The following is an 18654-nucleotide window of genomic DNA, read 5'->3' on the forward strand; positions in this document are numbered from 1 at the left end:
GTCCTAGGATGGAAAAAACCCCTTGGAAGATATATATAATATATGTAAATGGATATGGAGATCAAAATCTGAATTATACATTTTTATTATAGTGATTAAAAATAGATTATATATGAATATATGTAAGCGGATACAGGGATTAAAAATCAGAATTATAGATGCAGCCAGAACTGGGTCTGTAGGCCCATTGTCTCCTGGGCTACATTGTAGTCAGGTCCAGACGCAGGTTCTCCATCTGATCTGGATACGGCCTGGATCCAGCACCCGGCAAACCTCAGGATAAGCAGAGAGACAGATATTAGCGGAGATGCCATTCTTGTTCTGATGTACAGGTATATCTAGTGTTATAGGAAATGTTCTCGGTTCCGGCCGACCTAATTATTGCAGCGTAACAATCCTTTAACGGATTTGAAAAATGTTAATGTATTGATAATGTGTTATGTGTATGCAAGAGCAAAGAGATGTGTTTTTAGTCTAGATTTAAACTGACAGAGTGTGTCTGCTTCACAAACAATGCTAGGAAGATTGTTCCAGAGTTTAGGTGCTAAATAGGAAAAGGATCTGCCGCCTTCAGTTGATTTTGATATTCTGGGTATTATCAACTGGCCTTGAATTCTGAGATCGCAATAAACGTGAAGGACTATAATGCATTAAGAGCTCACTTAGGTACTGGGGAGCTAAACCATTTAGAGCTTTATAAGTAAGTAGCAAGATTTTAAAATCTATACGATGTTTAATAGGGAGCCAATGTAATGTTGACAGAACTGGGCTAATATGGTCATACTTTCTGGTTCTAGTAAGAACTCTAGCTGCCGCATTTTGGACCAACTGTAGTCTGTTTAAAAGCCAAGCAGAACAACCACCCAGTATAGTATTTGTAGCACCTCTGTATGCCAGTTCGAGGACTTTATTTAAATTAAATACAAACACCATGTGCCATTGATTATACCTCCATAGGTTGCTGACTCTCTATTATGTTATTTTTAAATAATTCATAAAATATTTGAAGTTACTTATTTGAAACATGGCCAAGTGGGTAATGAACATGCTCCAACTAGGGATGCACCAATAATGCAAAACAAGGACAACTACAGAAAAAAATACGTACAGATTACACATACACTACCGCTCAAAAGTTTGGGATCAGTAAGATTTTTAATGTCTTTAAAAGAAGTTTTGTCTGCTCACCAAGGCTGCATTTATTTAATTAAAAATACAGTAAAAACAGTAATATTGTGAAATATTATTACAATTTAAAATGATTGTTTTCTATTTGAAAATATTTTAAAATGTAATTTATTTCTGTGTTCAAAGCTGAATTTTCAGCATCATTACTCCAGTCTTCAGTGTCACATGATCCTTCAGAAATCATTCTAATATGCTGATTTGCTACTCAAGAAACATTTAATGTGTAAAATTGTACAAAATATTTGTGTACGAATTTTTTTGTACGAGGATTATTTGATGAATAGAAAGTTCAAAAGAACAGTGTTTATCTGAAAGCTAATCTTTTGTAACATTATAAATGTCTTTACTGTCACTTTTGATTGATTTAATGCATCCTTGCTGTATAAAAGTATTCATTTCTTTAATTTCTTTAAAAAAAAAATAGAAATAAAAATTCTTACTGACCCCAAACTTTTGAACGGTAGTGTATAATGCTACAGAAGCTTTGTGTTTCAGATAAATGCTGTTCTTCTGAACTGTCTATTCATCAAGGAATCCTGAAAAAAAAAAAGTACACAACTGTTTTCAACATTGAAAATAACAAATATTTCTTGAGGAACTAATCATCATATTAGAATGATTTCTGAAGGATCATGTGACACAGTAATGATGCTGAAAATTCAGCTTTGCCAACACAAGAATAAATTACTTTGTAAAATATATTCAAATAAAAAACAGTTATTTTAAATTGTAATAATTTTTCACAATATTATTGTTTTTACTGTATTTTTAATTAAATAAATTAAGCATTGGTGTGTGTGTATATATATATATTAAAGTTAAATGGTATGGAGCCTCACACATGATATACAGAAAAAAAAAAAAAATAAGAATTTGTCTCATTTTAGTAAATCGTGGCAACAATTTACTAATTCGTACAATTGTTTTAAATAAACTGTGGCCACAAATTAAGAATTTGTTTCCACTTTTTTATTAATTTCTTCATTTGTTTAGTAAATCGTGGCCATGTTGAACTAATTTGTTCTTTTGTTTTGATTTAACTTCATCAATGAAACAAATTATTATGTCGTGCACATGATTTACTTAAAACAAGGGAACGAATTAGTAAAACGAATTAGCAAAAAGTCATGGGAACTTAGTATAAATTTGTGGTCAAGATATACATATTCTCTTCCCTGCACATAATGCGTGGGGCTCCGTAAAATTGAAATATAATTTGTTATTATCATCAATATTGTTATTAAAAAATGTGTGTGCACCATGAAGAAAAAAAAAAAACAGAGTGAACATTTTATTTTATTTGTGTTGAATAATACTGTAAGTAGACCAAGAAAAAATAATAGGACTCATGCTATAATTTTCATAAAACATTAAATTTATGTAAAGGAGCAGTAAATCAGCATATTAGAATGATTGATCATGTGACACTAAAGACTGGAGTAATGATGCTGAAAATTCAGCTTTGAATCACAGGAATAAATTACATTTGAATATATAGGCATGTAGAACGTTTTTAAAATTGTAATAATATTTCTGTTTTTACTGATATAAATTTTAGTGAACATAAGAGACAATGCAAAATAGTGTTTAATATTTTGCTAAACAAATAAATGAAACTGCTGTCTGTGTATTACAGGCTCTGACAGAATCAGAGGGACGTGTGCGTGTGGAAAACAGGAAAGATCTAAGCAGTTTAGTCATTGAAGGAGCAGAGCGAGAAGATGAATCGAACTACACCATCTCTGTCACCAACCCTGCAGGCGAGGACAAAGCCAACCTCTTCATCAAAATCGTAGGTGCGTTTCCAGCACTGCCTCTTTCTCCCTGCAGATGGCACTGTGGTTATGACCAAAACTGAAGCAAATTTCAAGTAGTTCAACATCTACTAGCAACAAACACTACACAGCCTCTAATGATTGAATCATCGTTAGTGTGCATGCACTTTGGGTCTAAATAAAAATGTATGCATTTATCCAAAGCATCTTACTTTGTGTTCAAGGTTCATGTATTCCCTGAGAATCAAACCCATGCCGTTGTAGATGTTCCTAAAGTCTCTCCACTTTTGCAGATGTTCCTGATCCTCCAGAAAACGTGAAGTGTACTGGAGTAGGAGAAGACTGTGCCACTATTATCTGGGAGCCTCCAAAGTATGATGGAGGAGCACCTTTAAAGGGTAACACACACTGTTACAGGAAATTCAGCCCTACTTATTTAGATACCAAGGCATTATGGCCACATTCACACAGCAGCAGAATACAGTCCTGTATTTAAATACAGTTACGTTCAAACACAGTTCATTTATTTACTGGAATGACAACTGAATTATATAACCAAACTCACACCTGTAAGTAAATGCGTTGTCCATCCCAAAAACAGCCTATTTAACTCACTTGGAAGAAGTCACAACAGGAACCTGTTCTGCTTCTGTTTTCCTATAGGCTATCTGATGGAGAGGAAGAAGAAAGGATCTTCTAGATGGACGAAACTTAACTTTGACATTTATGAGAACACAACATACGAGGCCAAGCGCATGATTGAAGGCATTCTGTACGAGATGAGAGTTTTCGCGGTCAATGGAATCGGAATGTCGGCTCCCAGTCTCAACTCCAAACCATTCATGCCAATCGGTGAGAACGTTTTGCTATTTTCTTGCTGTGTGTTTTTGACATCTTCTGTTTTAACTCTTGTTTTTCCTTTCTCTTTCTCTCAGCCCCCACCAGTGAGCCCACAAAGCTGACCGTTGAGGACGTCACGGATACTACGTGCTCACTGAAGTGGTTGGCTCCGGAGAAGATCGGAGCTGGAGGGCTGGATGGGTACCTCATAGAATACTGCAAGGAAGGAGGTGAGTCATCTTTTTCCAGACCTAAACTAACTCTACACAGGGCCAGTGGAAGCATAGTGGAACCAAGTTCACTACTGTGCACTTGGGCAAGGTTTCTACAAGAATATTATCACACTATACATGGATTAATAGAAACTGTAACATCTGTTGAATAATAGGGCTGGGTGATATAGCAATATATATATATATATATATATATATATATATATATATATATATATATATATATATATATATATATATATATATATATTTATTTATTTTATTTTTTATTTCAGTCTGTTGATTTTGGGTTATCATCATTAAATAAAGCAAAATTATATAAAAAAACAAAAACAAAAAAAAAAAACATGTTCGTTAGTTGAAATAAAGTAAAGATTAACTGGGAAAAAATATATAATATAATATAATATAATATAATATAATATAATATAATATAATATAATATAATATAATATAATATAATATAATATAATATAATATAATATAATAATAATTAAATATAATATAATAATATAATATAATAATAATTAAAACTATATAGACATATTTCAAACAAAAACAAGTAAAAATTACAAAATAAATAACTTTTTCAGCTATTTTTCAAGGCAACATTTCTAATTTTCATTTAATTTAATATGAAGTACTACTAAATGCATCACTAAATGCATCACTAAAATGCATCAAATATATATATATATATATATATATATATATATATATATATATATATATTTGTAAAAGAAATTACAAAAACACTCAACAAAATTACTAAAAATGTAACTAAATTAAAATAAAAAAATCAATAAAAACTATAATAGTATTTCAATTATATTAAAACGAGACTGTTTTGAGTATGTCTTGATATTTATGCTCTAAAATGGTTCAAATGTACAATCTGATTTAAATTTGAATCATAGGATTCATAATTTTTATCTTCTTGCCATTTTTTACCTGCAATCTAGTTGCAGTTTATAACTAGATTGCTGATCTAGTTATAAACAGCAATATTTACCTGTGTATATTTTAACTAATATAGTCCTTCTGAGTGATAATGTGAACAAATCATTGAATCATTCAGTGTCATTGAATCAGACTTAGTGTTCTTAGTGCTTCATTTTCTTTTGCATGCGAAATCATTGCAAATATATGGTGAATATTCAATATATCATCCAGCCCAGTCATATGCCCCAATAAATTAATGATAAAATGTATTTATTTTAACAATAAAATATTTCAACTTTTTTTCAAAACGTTCTCATTTTACAATGATTTTAATTTGACATTTACATGATTTAATTATTGTTAATTCAGTTTTGTGTGTAAATATAAATTATTAAAAAAATATATTAATTTATTTTAATTTTACATTTAATTGTTATTAATAATCCTTCTTTTTTCCCTTCATTGTCTCTCTGTGTCAGAAACGGAGTGGCATCCTGCTAACACGGATCTTGTTGGGCGTCAGAGTTTCACGGTGAAAAACCTTCCCACTGGAGAGAAGGTGAATTTCCGTGTGGTTGCGGTAAACATTGCAGGCCAGAGCCCTCCTGCATTGCTCGAGCAACCAGTCACTGTCAGAGAGATTATGGGTAAGGACAAAGTAAGATTCATGAAACATGAGGTGTGTCTCTAGTCTGTTCCTTCACCGTGATGTTCTCCACCCGCTTCAGAGCATCCTAAGATCCGTCTGCCTCGTGAACTCAGAACCAAATACATCAAGAGAGTCGGAGAGAAAGTCAACCTTGTCATCCCCTTCCAGGTGTGCATGTTATAAAACAAATTAACTAAATCCATGTCGTTTCACAAAATAACAAGTATACGTGTGTTTTTAGGGCAAACCTCGTCCTGTCGTTACATGGCTGAAGGACGGGCAGCCAGTGGATGAAAAGAAAGTGGGTATCAGGAACTCAAATGTCGACTCCATCCTTTTCATTCGTTCTGCTGAGAGAGACCACTCTGGAAAATACACACTCGTCTTGAAAATTGAAAACATGGAGGATTCAGCCACCATAGAAATCCGAGTTGTAGGTAAGACACAAAAAAAAAGACGTGTATATACTGTTTTATTCAACATGCATTACTTACTTATGAATATCATTAATACTAATGGTCGACCAATGATGATTTTTCAGAGTTTGATACCGATACTGATATATAAAAAGCACGGTGGTGAAATAATAGACATATAATGCAATTTAATAATAACAAATAACAAATAAAGTTATTTTTTAACTACCCCTTTAAAATAAAATATGAACTTACCCCTGAGATTTTAATAACAGATTTGCGTGTTCACGGTTCTCTAATTTCGGTCACATGACATGCAGGTGATGAAATAAATATATTTATTTTGAATGGTTTTATTTTAAAATCATTTATTTATTTTAATTTGACATTTTAATGATTTAATTATCATTAAGTGATATATCGTAAAACAATTATATTTAATATTTGGATTTATTTATTAGTAATTTAATTATTAAATAATTAATATATATTTTTTATTTATTAGTTATGTAAATATAAATAATTTTAAAGTTATGTATTTATTTTTCTTTGACATTTTATAATTGAATTAATAAAAATGTAATTATTTATGTAAATATATTTTTTTGATTATATATTTATTTTAATTTTACATTTTTGATTTATTTTTTATCATTTTATAATTTAATTACTATATTGTAATTATTTATGTAAAAATAAATAATTTTAAATTTTTTGATTTGATTATTTTTTTAATCATTTTCCATTTAATTAATTAAATTATTTATGTAAATAAAATCATTCTAAAATTATTTAATTTTACATTTTATAACTTATTTATTTATGATCAATCAATTATGATCAACAAATTCTGTGTTAAACTGACAGCCCTAAAATCTCTCTCGGTCTCATCACTCACACACTGAGCGCTGATTTTTTTACTCCAGAGACACTCCTCAACTTTAGTCCCTGACACTCCAACTCTTTTCCCAGATAAACCCGGCCCTCCGACTCAGGTGCATGTGACCGACGTCTGGGGTTTCAATGCAGCGCTGGAGTGGAAACCACCCAAAGATGACGGCAACTGTGATATCACTGGATACACGATCCAGAAAGCAGACAAGAAAACCAAGGTGAGAGATCTGGTTTCCATTTATCCACTAAATCACTCATTAAAGGTATCGTTCATCCAAAAATGAACATTCTGTCACAGTGTCTTTCCAAACCTTCATTTGGGTCAAGTCACTGGCTACTGTTATGGTGATACATGATGGTAGAACTTTTATTTTTGGCTGAACGACTCCCTTTTTCGATCAATCCATCATTTGTAATCCTCTTCTCACCCTGCAGGAGTGGTTTACGGTGTACGAGCACAATCGCCGCACCAACTGCACCGTCTCTGACCTCGTCATCGGGAACGAGTACTTGTTCCGCGTCTACAGCGAGAACCTCTGCGGTCTCAGTGAAGATCCCTGTATGAGCAAGAACACCGCCGTCATTGCCAAGACTGGTCAGTGTGGGGAACGGAGTAAATGTCAGGAAGATTTCGCAATAAAAATGAAGCTTAGTTATTTGACTTAAAAATCCAGATTTACTCGGCTTGTTTGGTGGGCTGCACAATTTTTGTTATATATCAATATTATAATAATAAAAAATAAAGCTATTTTATATGATTAAATTATTATTATCATCACAATTAAATAAAAATATAAAAATAAAAACAAAATAAGAAATATTACTCTTCATTGAAAAATTGAAAAACTAAAATTTCTAATATTTATGGGTGTCTGACTTTCTTGATGTGTGCCGTGCTTCAAATTTAAATCACAGTCTTTGTGATGTGAAAATAGACCTTTATCACAGCGGAATTGATTACCGGAAGTGCTCGGCGAAGCAGTGGATCGATTCTTCCGGTTATGTATATTTTCAGTGCGCTGTAATCACCTAGTTGAATAAACGCCTCTTAAAATGAGGATGATTTCAAAATCCAGACGTTTTCTTTTAGAGAGAGGAGAAGAGATATTCTGATTATAAATGTGTACAGAACTCAATGGAAATTGTAGTTTAAATCAACATACGCCAATCTGAGAAATCCGTGGCTTGTAAACATACGTGATTGTTACACCACACAATGTCAGAGCAAATGTCTAAATAGTGACCGCAAGCGATGCTGCAGTGTGTGAGACCTGACGAACAGGATCAGAATCAACATATTAAATATTTTAGTCATTATTCTGTGTCATTTTTCATTGACACTCATTTCACTGTGATTCACACATTTATGCCAAAATTCTTAATTATTATTCAAAGTCGTCACGCTGTCAACGAGTCATCTGTTTTACAAAAAATTAATGGTTTTACTACAAATAAAACCAAAAAACATGGTTACTGTAGTTAACCATATTTTAACCATGGTATTTGTAGTAAAACTGTGGTAATACAAATGGTAATCAATCCGTGAAAAAAAATTTATACTACACATTTACTATTATAAAACCATGATTCATTTTCATAAGGGTGTTGAGGAGTCGCCTGTCAATGGCGTCATACCCGCGTTACCCTCGGTTTCAGGTTTAATTTTGTAGAAACCATGGAAACATCAAAGATGCTTTAATATTTAGACAAGGGAACAACTGTTTGGGTACGTTTATAGGCAGAAAACTAATTATTGTATGTAGCTCAGCAAGTTTAGTCTTATTGTTTAAATCTAATTTTCTTGATTTTTTGCATGCTTTACCATGCCTCAGAGAAAAACACTATTTTGTGAAGTAGCTAACATGCATAATCAGATGCAGCTTTATTTTTAATAACAGTAATACAGCATTTTCTCCATCATACAATACGTTTTAAAATTAATTGCATGCCATTTATCAACACAAGCCATCCAGCATTTAATCTGATATTGTAAAATCGATCTATCTTACTGCAGTGTGTAACAGTGTCTCACAGAGTAACGTTATTACATTATTTTCAACACTCATATATATCTAATATGATAAACAGAGCTGCGTTACCTCATACTCATTACCGGAAAAGCGGAAGCAATAAAAGTCCCGCTGCTCGTGAGGCATGTGTTGCGCAATCGCTCCAGCTCCTCGTTCAGCTCCACAACATTCGCTCCTGCTCTGCTTCACACTACAGTAATTAGTAATCCCATCCATGAACATGATTTGTCCCTGGTCCTATCCCAATTCTTTTCCACAATCGTTGAGGTGAAGACCACATGTCCCAAGATTCCGCGCTCAAACTTGGCGTCATCAAGCTACGCCTTTGCTTTGAATAGGCCTCTAGCGACCTCTAGCGGCAGAAAATATTACATAGTGCACCTTTAATGAGAAGATGAGCACTGGACTGTGACAAGTTATTTGGGAAATAAATGTATTTATAATTCAGAACGCACATTTGGAAGGGAACATTTCAGCAGGTTGAAGATATGAGAAAAAATCCTCAAGTTTGGAAATGCATAGGCCAAGCGTCCACGTATTTTAAAAGAAGGACCTTCATCCCACCATATCAGTCTCTCCCACGTTTTCCTCAATTCTTGTTGTGTCGGGAAATCATGAAATCTAAGGTAAGAATTAGAAGTCACCTGATTGCTGCAGTAACGTTGCGTTGCGATGGGACCAGAAGTAGCGATATAGGAAGTGTGATAAAGGTCTATTATGATTTCAGTTTTATTTCCACTAATCGCGCAGCCCTGTAACTAATACAGTAATATATTCAAACAAACATATCACGTTGTCAGGATTGTGTTTATTATGTGTAATTTTAGTGCACTGATAGATTTTGTGGAGTTTATAGATTTTGATGTCATTTTTCTCAATGTCACACTGTCAGATTTGGCATGTAAACGTCCTCCTTACAAGGAAAAGGATATGACATCTCCTCCCAAGTTCACCGCACCCCTCGTCAATAGATCTGTAACTATAGGCTACAGCACCGCCATCAGCTGCGCAGTCAGGGGCTTCCCTAAGGTAAGACACAATGCTTATCAATAACATACATACTGTAAACATCCACTCTAAAAACTGCTGGGTTAAATATGGACAAAACCAGGGATTGGGTTGTTTTCACCCAGCCATTTTTTTTTCAACCAATTTTGGATTTATTTTTTAGCCAGCAATATAGTAATATAGTAAAAGGCATGTTTTTGCTCACCCCAAATAGGGTCAAATTTGTGGGGGATTTTAAGCTGAAACTTGACCAGACCAGAGACTTATATTACATCTTGTGAAAGAGGGCATAATAGGTGTCCTTTAACCCAACCTGCTGGGTTTCTCCATATTTAACCCAACTTGGGTTGTTTTTTTTTTAGAGTGCTTCCAGTGCTTTGAAAATCCTCCTATCATCCATGGCACAAAAATGATCAACTACATGTGACAAACAACAAATAATGTGTGGTTTTTAACAATATTTATATTTACTGAATTTAACTTTAATTACATAGGCTTCTATTACATTTAATTAAATACTAATATTATGCATTATAATGCTTTGTAAATTATGCAAAATTACAGCATTTAAATGGTAGAGTTGTCCTTGCTTTGTCATATAGTGTCTCTCTCAGTGAGTGGGACACTAGTAAAATGTAAATATTAAATAATGTGTGTCAAAAAATGTTCTTTTCTTCCTGTGAGCATCCCATCTAGAGACTACAGTAGTTTACTATGAATTAAATGGAAATCCATTTAAATTAGGTATTTATTGTATAACCAAAATACCAATAATGCCCAGAAGAAAAAGAAACTCAGCATGTGACTTAATTATAAAAAAAGCCCAAAATACACCAGGACTCTTATTTTGAAATGCCTATACTATTGGGCTGATCCTTCGGATGAAAGAGATAAAATATGCATTCTCACAACCGTCTAAAACATATTATATAAAGACCATAAAGTAGATATTGTCATAATTTATCAGTTTGAGTTTATTAGCAATTGCTTGGCATAAATGTGCGCTATTCATTGACTGAGAAGCAGTTTGAAGCGCTGTTGCGCAAGCAGACATTGCAACATGCAGCACTCTTTTTTTTAAATTAAATATTCACCTTTTGAAGTTTTTTTTTTTTTTTTTTACCAAAATTTATTACTTTTCTGAACACCCCACAACATAAATGACATATTTAACTTCTAGAAAAACATATTTTCCCATCTCAGGCATCAAATCCCTATTATTATAGGTCATTATTTTAAGTTATGGAGACTATGGCAGCTATCTGAATATTATTATAAAATGTATTTGTGATAAAATCAACATTTTCCTATTAATCAGATGCCCCTCACACTAATTCAGTAATTGCAAATATAAAAGTTACATAAAATCTCACACTTTTGCTATACTAAAGCCTGAAATGGGCACTTTTTGTGACAGCAACCTCATCATTTTTTATCAAAGGCTTAACTTCAGAAATTGAACTAAATTCAGTATTCTTATGATTGCTCTGAACATTTCAGACAGAATTCAGCTAACTTTAAATTACTTTTTCATAAACTTAACAAAAAAAAACAACAAAAAAAAACAAATAATTATAAAAATGTAGGTGTGGCAGAGTTGTGATTTTTGGCCCAGATTGGCCACTGCTATAAATCTAGTGAGTAAATGGAGAGTGCATAGGCATAATTTGCAGTTGGGACGGGTGGGACGTGTCGCCATCACTTTTTGCCTGGGTCCATATTGTCCCCACCACTTTTTGAAACACGTCACAGCATGGATGAGTCTAATACAAAAGAAACATCCTAGTTGATTAGCAATTAGTTAGAGTTAAATAGGAGGTGATCTGGCACTGGGATGTGTTGTTTTTGCTGTTATCAGTCGTGCAACAGTGTTCTTTATGACATCAGGAGATGTATTTAGTTAATAAATAAATATTTAACTTCAATTCTGAGCAAAGTAATTGTATATATTACAGCTTGACCTCATTGTGTTTCTGTCCAGCCCAAGATTATCTGGATGAAGAACAAGATGATAATAGGTGACGATCCAAAGTTCCTGATGCAGAATAACCAGGGAGTTTTGACACTCAACATCCGCAAACCCAGCACTTTTGACAGTGGAAAGTACTCTTGCAAGGCTGTGAATGCGCTCGGAGAAGATGAGGTGGAGTGCAAATTGGAAGTGGTCAGAGGTAATAAAAACAAATAAACATACTAAATAATGCCTTAATAAAAATATAACAGGTTTATGGGTGGGGTTAGGTGCTAGAAAATATTATTAGCTCAGTATAAAACCCATATAATTCAATGAAAAGTCCCCAGCATGATAAACAGGCCTGTGATTGTTTTAAAAGCAGTACCTCAGTATTTCACTAGAGGGCGCATGTAGTATGGGCAGCCTTCAGTGCTTCTTTAATTAAACTGCTGTGTCATGTTTTCTGACATGCTTGTGTCACCAGTTAAACACTATTACTGGGAAAACTCTGTAAAACATCAGAATATGTCATCAGACAACATTCAGCTGGAAAGTTACATGACACAGACAAAGAATATGAACAAACAACGAAGCTACGGAAGCTAACGTTTCTCAGGCAATTCAGATTTCAAGTCGTTGCCGGAGGATGATGAATACATTTAAGGTGATTTAATGCATATGTGTCATACTGACTGCACACAGGATTCAAACAAGCTGCAGGAAACAACTGGATGCTTTATGGATTTCCTCCTGCGCAACATGTTACAGAAAGATAATTAAAGCGGGAAAGTCATACTTAATTTCACATGTCTCTTTTTAGTAATGCCACTGGCTGGCATAATGTGGAACATTCAAAACAGCACATTATCATAGTGCAACATTTGAATTCAGTATGCAGAACACATAAACAAGGTATTATCCACATTTCCTGCTCATTCCGTCCACTAATCATCACAATTAGATATTCATAGGCCTCTAACTTCCATAATGTTATAGATCCGTGAAGTAGTTTATAATATAAATAGTTTAGCCAAATAAAAAAAGGGCCATTAATGGCATTAATTAGATAAATTAAAAAACATTAATTTACCTGCTTTATGGCTAAGATGTGTATTAAAATGTGATGGGAAAATTAGAATTTTGTCACTTGGTATTAATTGGAATGTTTTTTTTTGTTTGTTTGTTTGTTTGTTTTTTGACAGATATTGCTGAGGTCCAGGTCATATTAGTTCTCCAAAATAAAAGGAAAATATGTATTAAAAAAATACAAAAATATATAAAAAATAATATTATTTTCATGACAATTAAATAAATTAAGTTTGAATGTATGAAAAATTAAAAATATAAAAAATTAAATTTCAATATATTCAATATTCAAATTCTCATTACTGTAATGCAAAAAAAAAAATATTCTAATTAGTCTATAAAATCTTCCTATCCAGACACATTTGTTTTCTTAAAATCAGCATAAATTAAATTCAGTGTAACAGATGATGTATACAACTGTTTTTAACTTGCTATTTTATATATATACTTACATACATAAATAAAATGATATATTATATATGCATATGTATAAATAATTACAAAAAATATAAAAAGTTTTTTATATAAAATAAATTACAAAAAAATGATATATGTAACATTATATATATAGATTTTAATGTTTTTGTTGCAAGGTTTTGGGTGACGCCATATCATGTGTCATATCTTCTCACACAAATACTTTCTCTCTCTCTTTCTCTCTCTCTCAGCCACACCGACAGAGAAGAGGGACTAGGATGAACGGAAGCAGCGTCAACAGCAGAGATGAAATGGATTGGAGATGACATCAACTGAGTATGATCTGCCCCAAACTTATGTTTTAAAGTCATTCGTGTTTGCCAGGCTCCCCGTGTGAATGGAATGACTAACGGCGGCTCACGTGTTCTTAAACTCTCGCTCTGGTTTTGTAGCTATAAAGGCTTTGAATAAACGCTCGGTTGACCGCATTAAGCCCCAGTGAGAAGTATTTTTATCAAAACTATAGCAACCGATGACGTTGTGCAATTATGCATGTTCAAAAACAATGGCTTTAATAGGGACTGAAAACACAGACCCTTCCTTTCAACATGTATCCTCTTGAATGATTTTAGGTTAGAACAGGTGACCGATTAGCCCGGTCTTGCAGATCTAAGTTATTATTGATTATAGCATACCTTAATGCTGTATGAAATGAATTACATCTAATGGAATTGTGTTTTCATTTTGCTACAATATCTGCACTCAAAACTGCTCTGTAACTTGTATCTGCATTTGTTGTGTTGCAGAAGAGAAAATAAACTGTTTTATGACAACTGCACCATCACTGATTTCACAACACATCTGCAGAGTAAGATCAAGCACACACCCAAACACATCAAGTGCATATTACGCACAAATTTTCAAATATTGTGGAAAATATGAGCAAGCTTTAAAAATTTGTGCATAATATGTACTTATTTTCCACAATATAATAGATCCATTCATCAGTTTATAATATAGTTTACCCAAATTAAAAAAAGGCCATTAATGGCACTGAATATATAAATTACAATAATATGTATAATATATAATATAATATAATATATATAATATAATATGTAATATATATAATAATGTTTTGATGGCCAAGACAACGTGTTAAAATGTAAACAGGATTTTATCACCCAGTATTGATTGGGATGTTTTCTTTTTAACAAATAATGTTGATGAAGTCTTAACGTTTTTGTGTGTATATATATATATATATATATATATATATATATATATATATATATATATATATATATATATATATATATAAATAATTATAGGTAATTTATGTAAAATTAACTACAATTCATATATATATATATATATATATATATATATATATATATATATATATATATATATATATGTTTAAATAATTACAGAAAAATATAAAAGTTATTTATATAAAATTAATTACAAAAATTGTGTAACATTTATTTATATATATATATGTGTGTGTAAATGTGTGTGTGTGTGTGTGTGTATATATATATATATATATATATATATATATATATATATATATATATATGGATGTATATGTATAATTACAAGAAATATAAAAAAAATATTTATATAAAATTAATTACAAAAATTATATATATATATATATATATATATTTATATATATATATATTTCAACTATTAATTGTAATCAAATATTGACAAAAAAATCATAATGCAAACAAAACATTGTCATTTTAGTTTGACTTGGGCAATTTACTGTATTAATTTGCATAAATCATTGCATGCAGTTGTGCTCAGCCACTTGGTGCTGCCGAGGCAATGCTGTAAGACCCGTCACCATAGTTTCTACAGGTTTCCATGGCAACTGAGCCACTATATATCTGCCGAGATGGAGGGGAGAACAGCGGAGGAGAGGAGGGGAGCAGAGAGGTGAGCTTTGGAAAGCAAAGGGGAGGGGAAAGCCAATGAGGGGAGTGGAGGGGAGAGTCAGACAGCAGGGAAAAGGAGGAAAAAAAACACTGGCATGTCTTCAGAGACAATAAATACATGCATGTTAGAAAGAGAGAGAGAGCGGGCTATTTTCAGCCCGTGGTTGTCATGGAAACAGAGGCCTCGCTACTGATGCAGACGTTCAGTGCTCACAGATGCTCGGCACTTGAATCTGATTAACAACAACTGGCGATAACTATCCGATATATATCAAATATAACAAGCCAACATTAACACTGTGACCTTAACCAGCACAGACCTTTAGAAACCAATGACAACTGCTCAACTGCAGTCGCCCAAACATCTCAGGTTGAATAAAGCATCCCAGAGATGCATTTTGCACTGATGTAGACGTAGTCAAAAAGCATCTGTCTGTCGGAAATAAGACAGTGGAGAGATACAGTAAAGCATACAGTCAGCGGTATCGCTGCAGATGATTTCCACGAGTGAAAACACTATATGCTGATGCTCCATCACTGTTTTCAATCTCTTGATTACCAGCACCCCCTCACTCCTCTCTGAAGGACAGAGGGTTTCCCACATTTCACAGTTGCTATGGAAACGCTGCAACGAGAGCAGGGAGTGTATGCAGGAAGTGTGTGGTGTATAGGTGAGGCCGCGGGAAGACTGAGGTGAACGGCAGCGACGTGGATACTGATCCAGTAGCATTACATTACTGGTCAAAAGTTTGGAATAATTACAAAGTCTCTTCTGCTCACCAAGGCTGCCTTTATTTGATGAAAACAGTAAAAATCGGAAATAGTTTTACAATTTAAAATAGCTGTTTTCTATGTGAATATATTGTAAAATGTTATTATTGTGAATTTTCAGCATCATTACTCCAGTCTTCAGTGTCACATGATCCTTCAGAAATCATTCAAATATGATGATTTGCTGCTCAAGAAACATTTCTGATTATTATCAATGTAAAAAACAGTAAAGTACGATTTAAGAACGAAATAAAGAAATTAATACTTTTATTAAGCAATGATGCATTAAATTGATCAAAGCGACATTTATAATGTTACAAAAGATTTCTATGCTGTTCTTTTGAACTTTTTATTCATCATAGAATCCTGAAAACCAAAATGTTTCACAGTTTCCAGTAAAATATGAAGCAGAACAACCGTTTTCAATACTGATAATAATCAGAAATGTTTCTTGAGCAGCAAATCAGCACATTTGAATGATTTCTGAAGGATCATGTGACACTGAAGACTGGAGTAATGATGCTGAATGAAGCTTTGCATCATAGAAGTACATTACAAGTTAAAATATATTCAAATAAAAAAAAAAAAAGGTTATTTTAATGTGTAAAAATATTTCACATTTTTTACTGTATTTTTGACCAAATAAATGCAGTCTTGGTGAGCATAAAATAATCATAATTATTTCAAACTTTGTAAATGTCACATTCTAAATTCCTTGTTTTGTTTTTTGTTTTTTTTTATCAATCACGGCATTCTGCTGTCAGATATTCTTGTATAATGATGCTACATTACACTCTTATCAGTAGTTCATATAGATTTATTTAGTAGCCGTGTAATAAGTGGGATCATTTTTGGGATATTTTTTGTAACATTTTATGTTTTATGTAACATACAAAAGTGCGTGATTTAGAATCAGAGGCTTGATGTGGTTCCCAACTGGTGGGTCGGAAGATCACAGTAACATTTGTTAAATGCAAATAATAAAATGCAACTAAATATAAACATGCATAGTTGGGATAGCGAAATGAGCCTATTGCAATGAGGAAAAACATGGTTTGTACACAATGTGTTTTGTGTTGGCGAAAGCATGAAACTGTGCAAATTCAAGAGAAACCGGACACAATTAAGACATAATAAAAGTCAGTTTTCTTATTCAGCCTGTGTCCTTTTCCAGTATTTTTAAGCCTGTGCATTTCATGGCAATATATATTCATTTCAGATTTTGGTTTTAAGGACAGTTTTGTACGATAAATAATTGTTGTCATTGGTTCTGGGTCTTGAATAAAAACCAGCTGAGAACCAATGATTTACTCATCTAGAAAGAAATAATTAAAGAACTAGTGCTGTAAGCAATTTTATCATATCTTAACTTCCACCAGACTGCTGTTGAATCAGACCACGCCCTCTCTCCAAAACCCCGCCCTCCAAAGACATGAGTCATATCCAGACAGCATTACTGATTGGCTAAAAAGAAGGCACAAGCCGCTCCCCTTTCTTCTGGTGTAGGCTACGCTTTCAAAATATCTCTGTTTATGTATTGTTTACAGCACCTTTAATTAAAGTTGAGCATAAAGACACACAGTCAGAGATCTAAAGCCAAAATGTCCATGTTTTATTGGTAAAGAGCGTCTGTGTAGCGGATGGCATAGTGCAGAGGCTCACACGCACAGTTAAGCATTTGCCACAACCTTTGACCCGGAACTGATGGCCAATCAACTTTAGCTCTCCACAGCCGCACCACACAGCATCAACATAGAGAAGAAACCAAATGAACTAAAAATACTCAGTACAAATAAATAGGTAAACAGATGAAGAACAGAGCTAAATGTAACACAGCCGATATCAGCGGAATTGTATTTTTTTAAATGCAAAAAAGATTAATTTTACGTTTTTTTTTTTTTTTTCTTTTTTCTTGAGGAGTGTGTTGTTCTAAAGACAGAATAAGAGAGAAATATATGAGTGAATCTCACAAAACGTGCTAAGAACTGGTTTCGGGTGAAATTTCACCCCCCAAACTTATTTTGTTTAATAATAGTAAAAATAAAACTCATAAGTTTTTTTGTCATGTGACATTTTCATAACAGAAAAAAAAATCAATTTCTCAGAAGAAAAATTCTCAACGTTGCAAAAAAGATTGTTGTGTTTGATTATAGTAATTTTATATTTTCATTTTTTAAAGTTATTTTTATGTATTACAGTAATGAGAATCAACACAGAGAAAATTAGGAATTACAAACAAAATATCCAGATGTTACAGCAGTAATAATAATTTACGATAAAATGAGCTTGCAAATGTCACGAAGCAAAAAAAAAAATATTTGTCTCTAAGCACAATCTAATTTTGCTCATTTGATACTGTGCTGAAATATGACCTGTTTTCATGAGATTCACCCATAAATAGAAGGAGAGAGAAATGCAGATAGTTTCCAAAAAGCTTTGTTCTGTTTCAAATCCTGAAGAACGCGTGTTCTGCTAATGGTAAGTCAAAAAATAGAGAATATTTAC

At 32.8% G+C, this 18654-nt stretch overlaps 1 protein-coding gene across 1 annotated transcript in view; it reads left to right on the plus strand.

Moving 5' to 3' along the window:
• Nucleotides 1-14251, plus strand: part of mybpc2b (myosin binding protein Cb) — a 33256-nt gene extending 19005 nt beyond the window's left edge. The window contains exons 17-28 of the mRNA XM_067377255.1: nt 2825-2984; nt 3257-3361; nt 3627-3815; nt 3899-4033; nt 5458-5625; nt 5707-5795; nt 5869-6064; nt 7016-7155; nt 7373-7532; nt 9860-9996; nt 11957-12146; nt 13684-14251. Of these exons, the coding sequence (XP_067233356.1) occupies nt 2825-2984; nt 3257-3361; nt 3627-3815; nt 3899-4033; nt 5458-5625; nt 5707-5795; nt 5869-6064; nt 7016-7155; nt 7373-7532; nt 9860-9996; nt 11957-12146; nt 13684-13709 (1695 nt within the window). The 3' untranslated portion in view covers nt 13710-14251. The remainder of the gene's footprint in view (nt 1-2824; nt 2985-3256; nt 3362-3626; nt 3816-3898; nt 4034-5457; nt 5626-5706; nt 5796-5868; nt 6065-7015; nt 7156-7372; nt 7533-9859; nt 9997-11956; nt 12147-13683) is intronic.
• The last annotated feature ends 4403 nt before the right edge of the window (nt 14252-18654 follow it).

Source organism: Chanodichthys erythropterus, chromosome 23 (genome assembly GCF_024489055.1).
Source record: "Chanodichthys erythropterus isolate Z2021 chromosome 23, ASM2448905v1, whole genome shotgun sequence".
NCBI lineage: Eukaryota > Metazoa > Chordata > Actinopteri > Cypriniformes > Xenocyprididae > Chanodichthys > Chanodichthys erythropterus.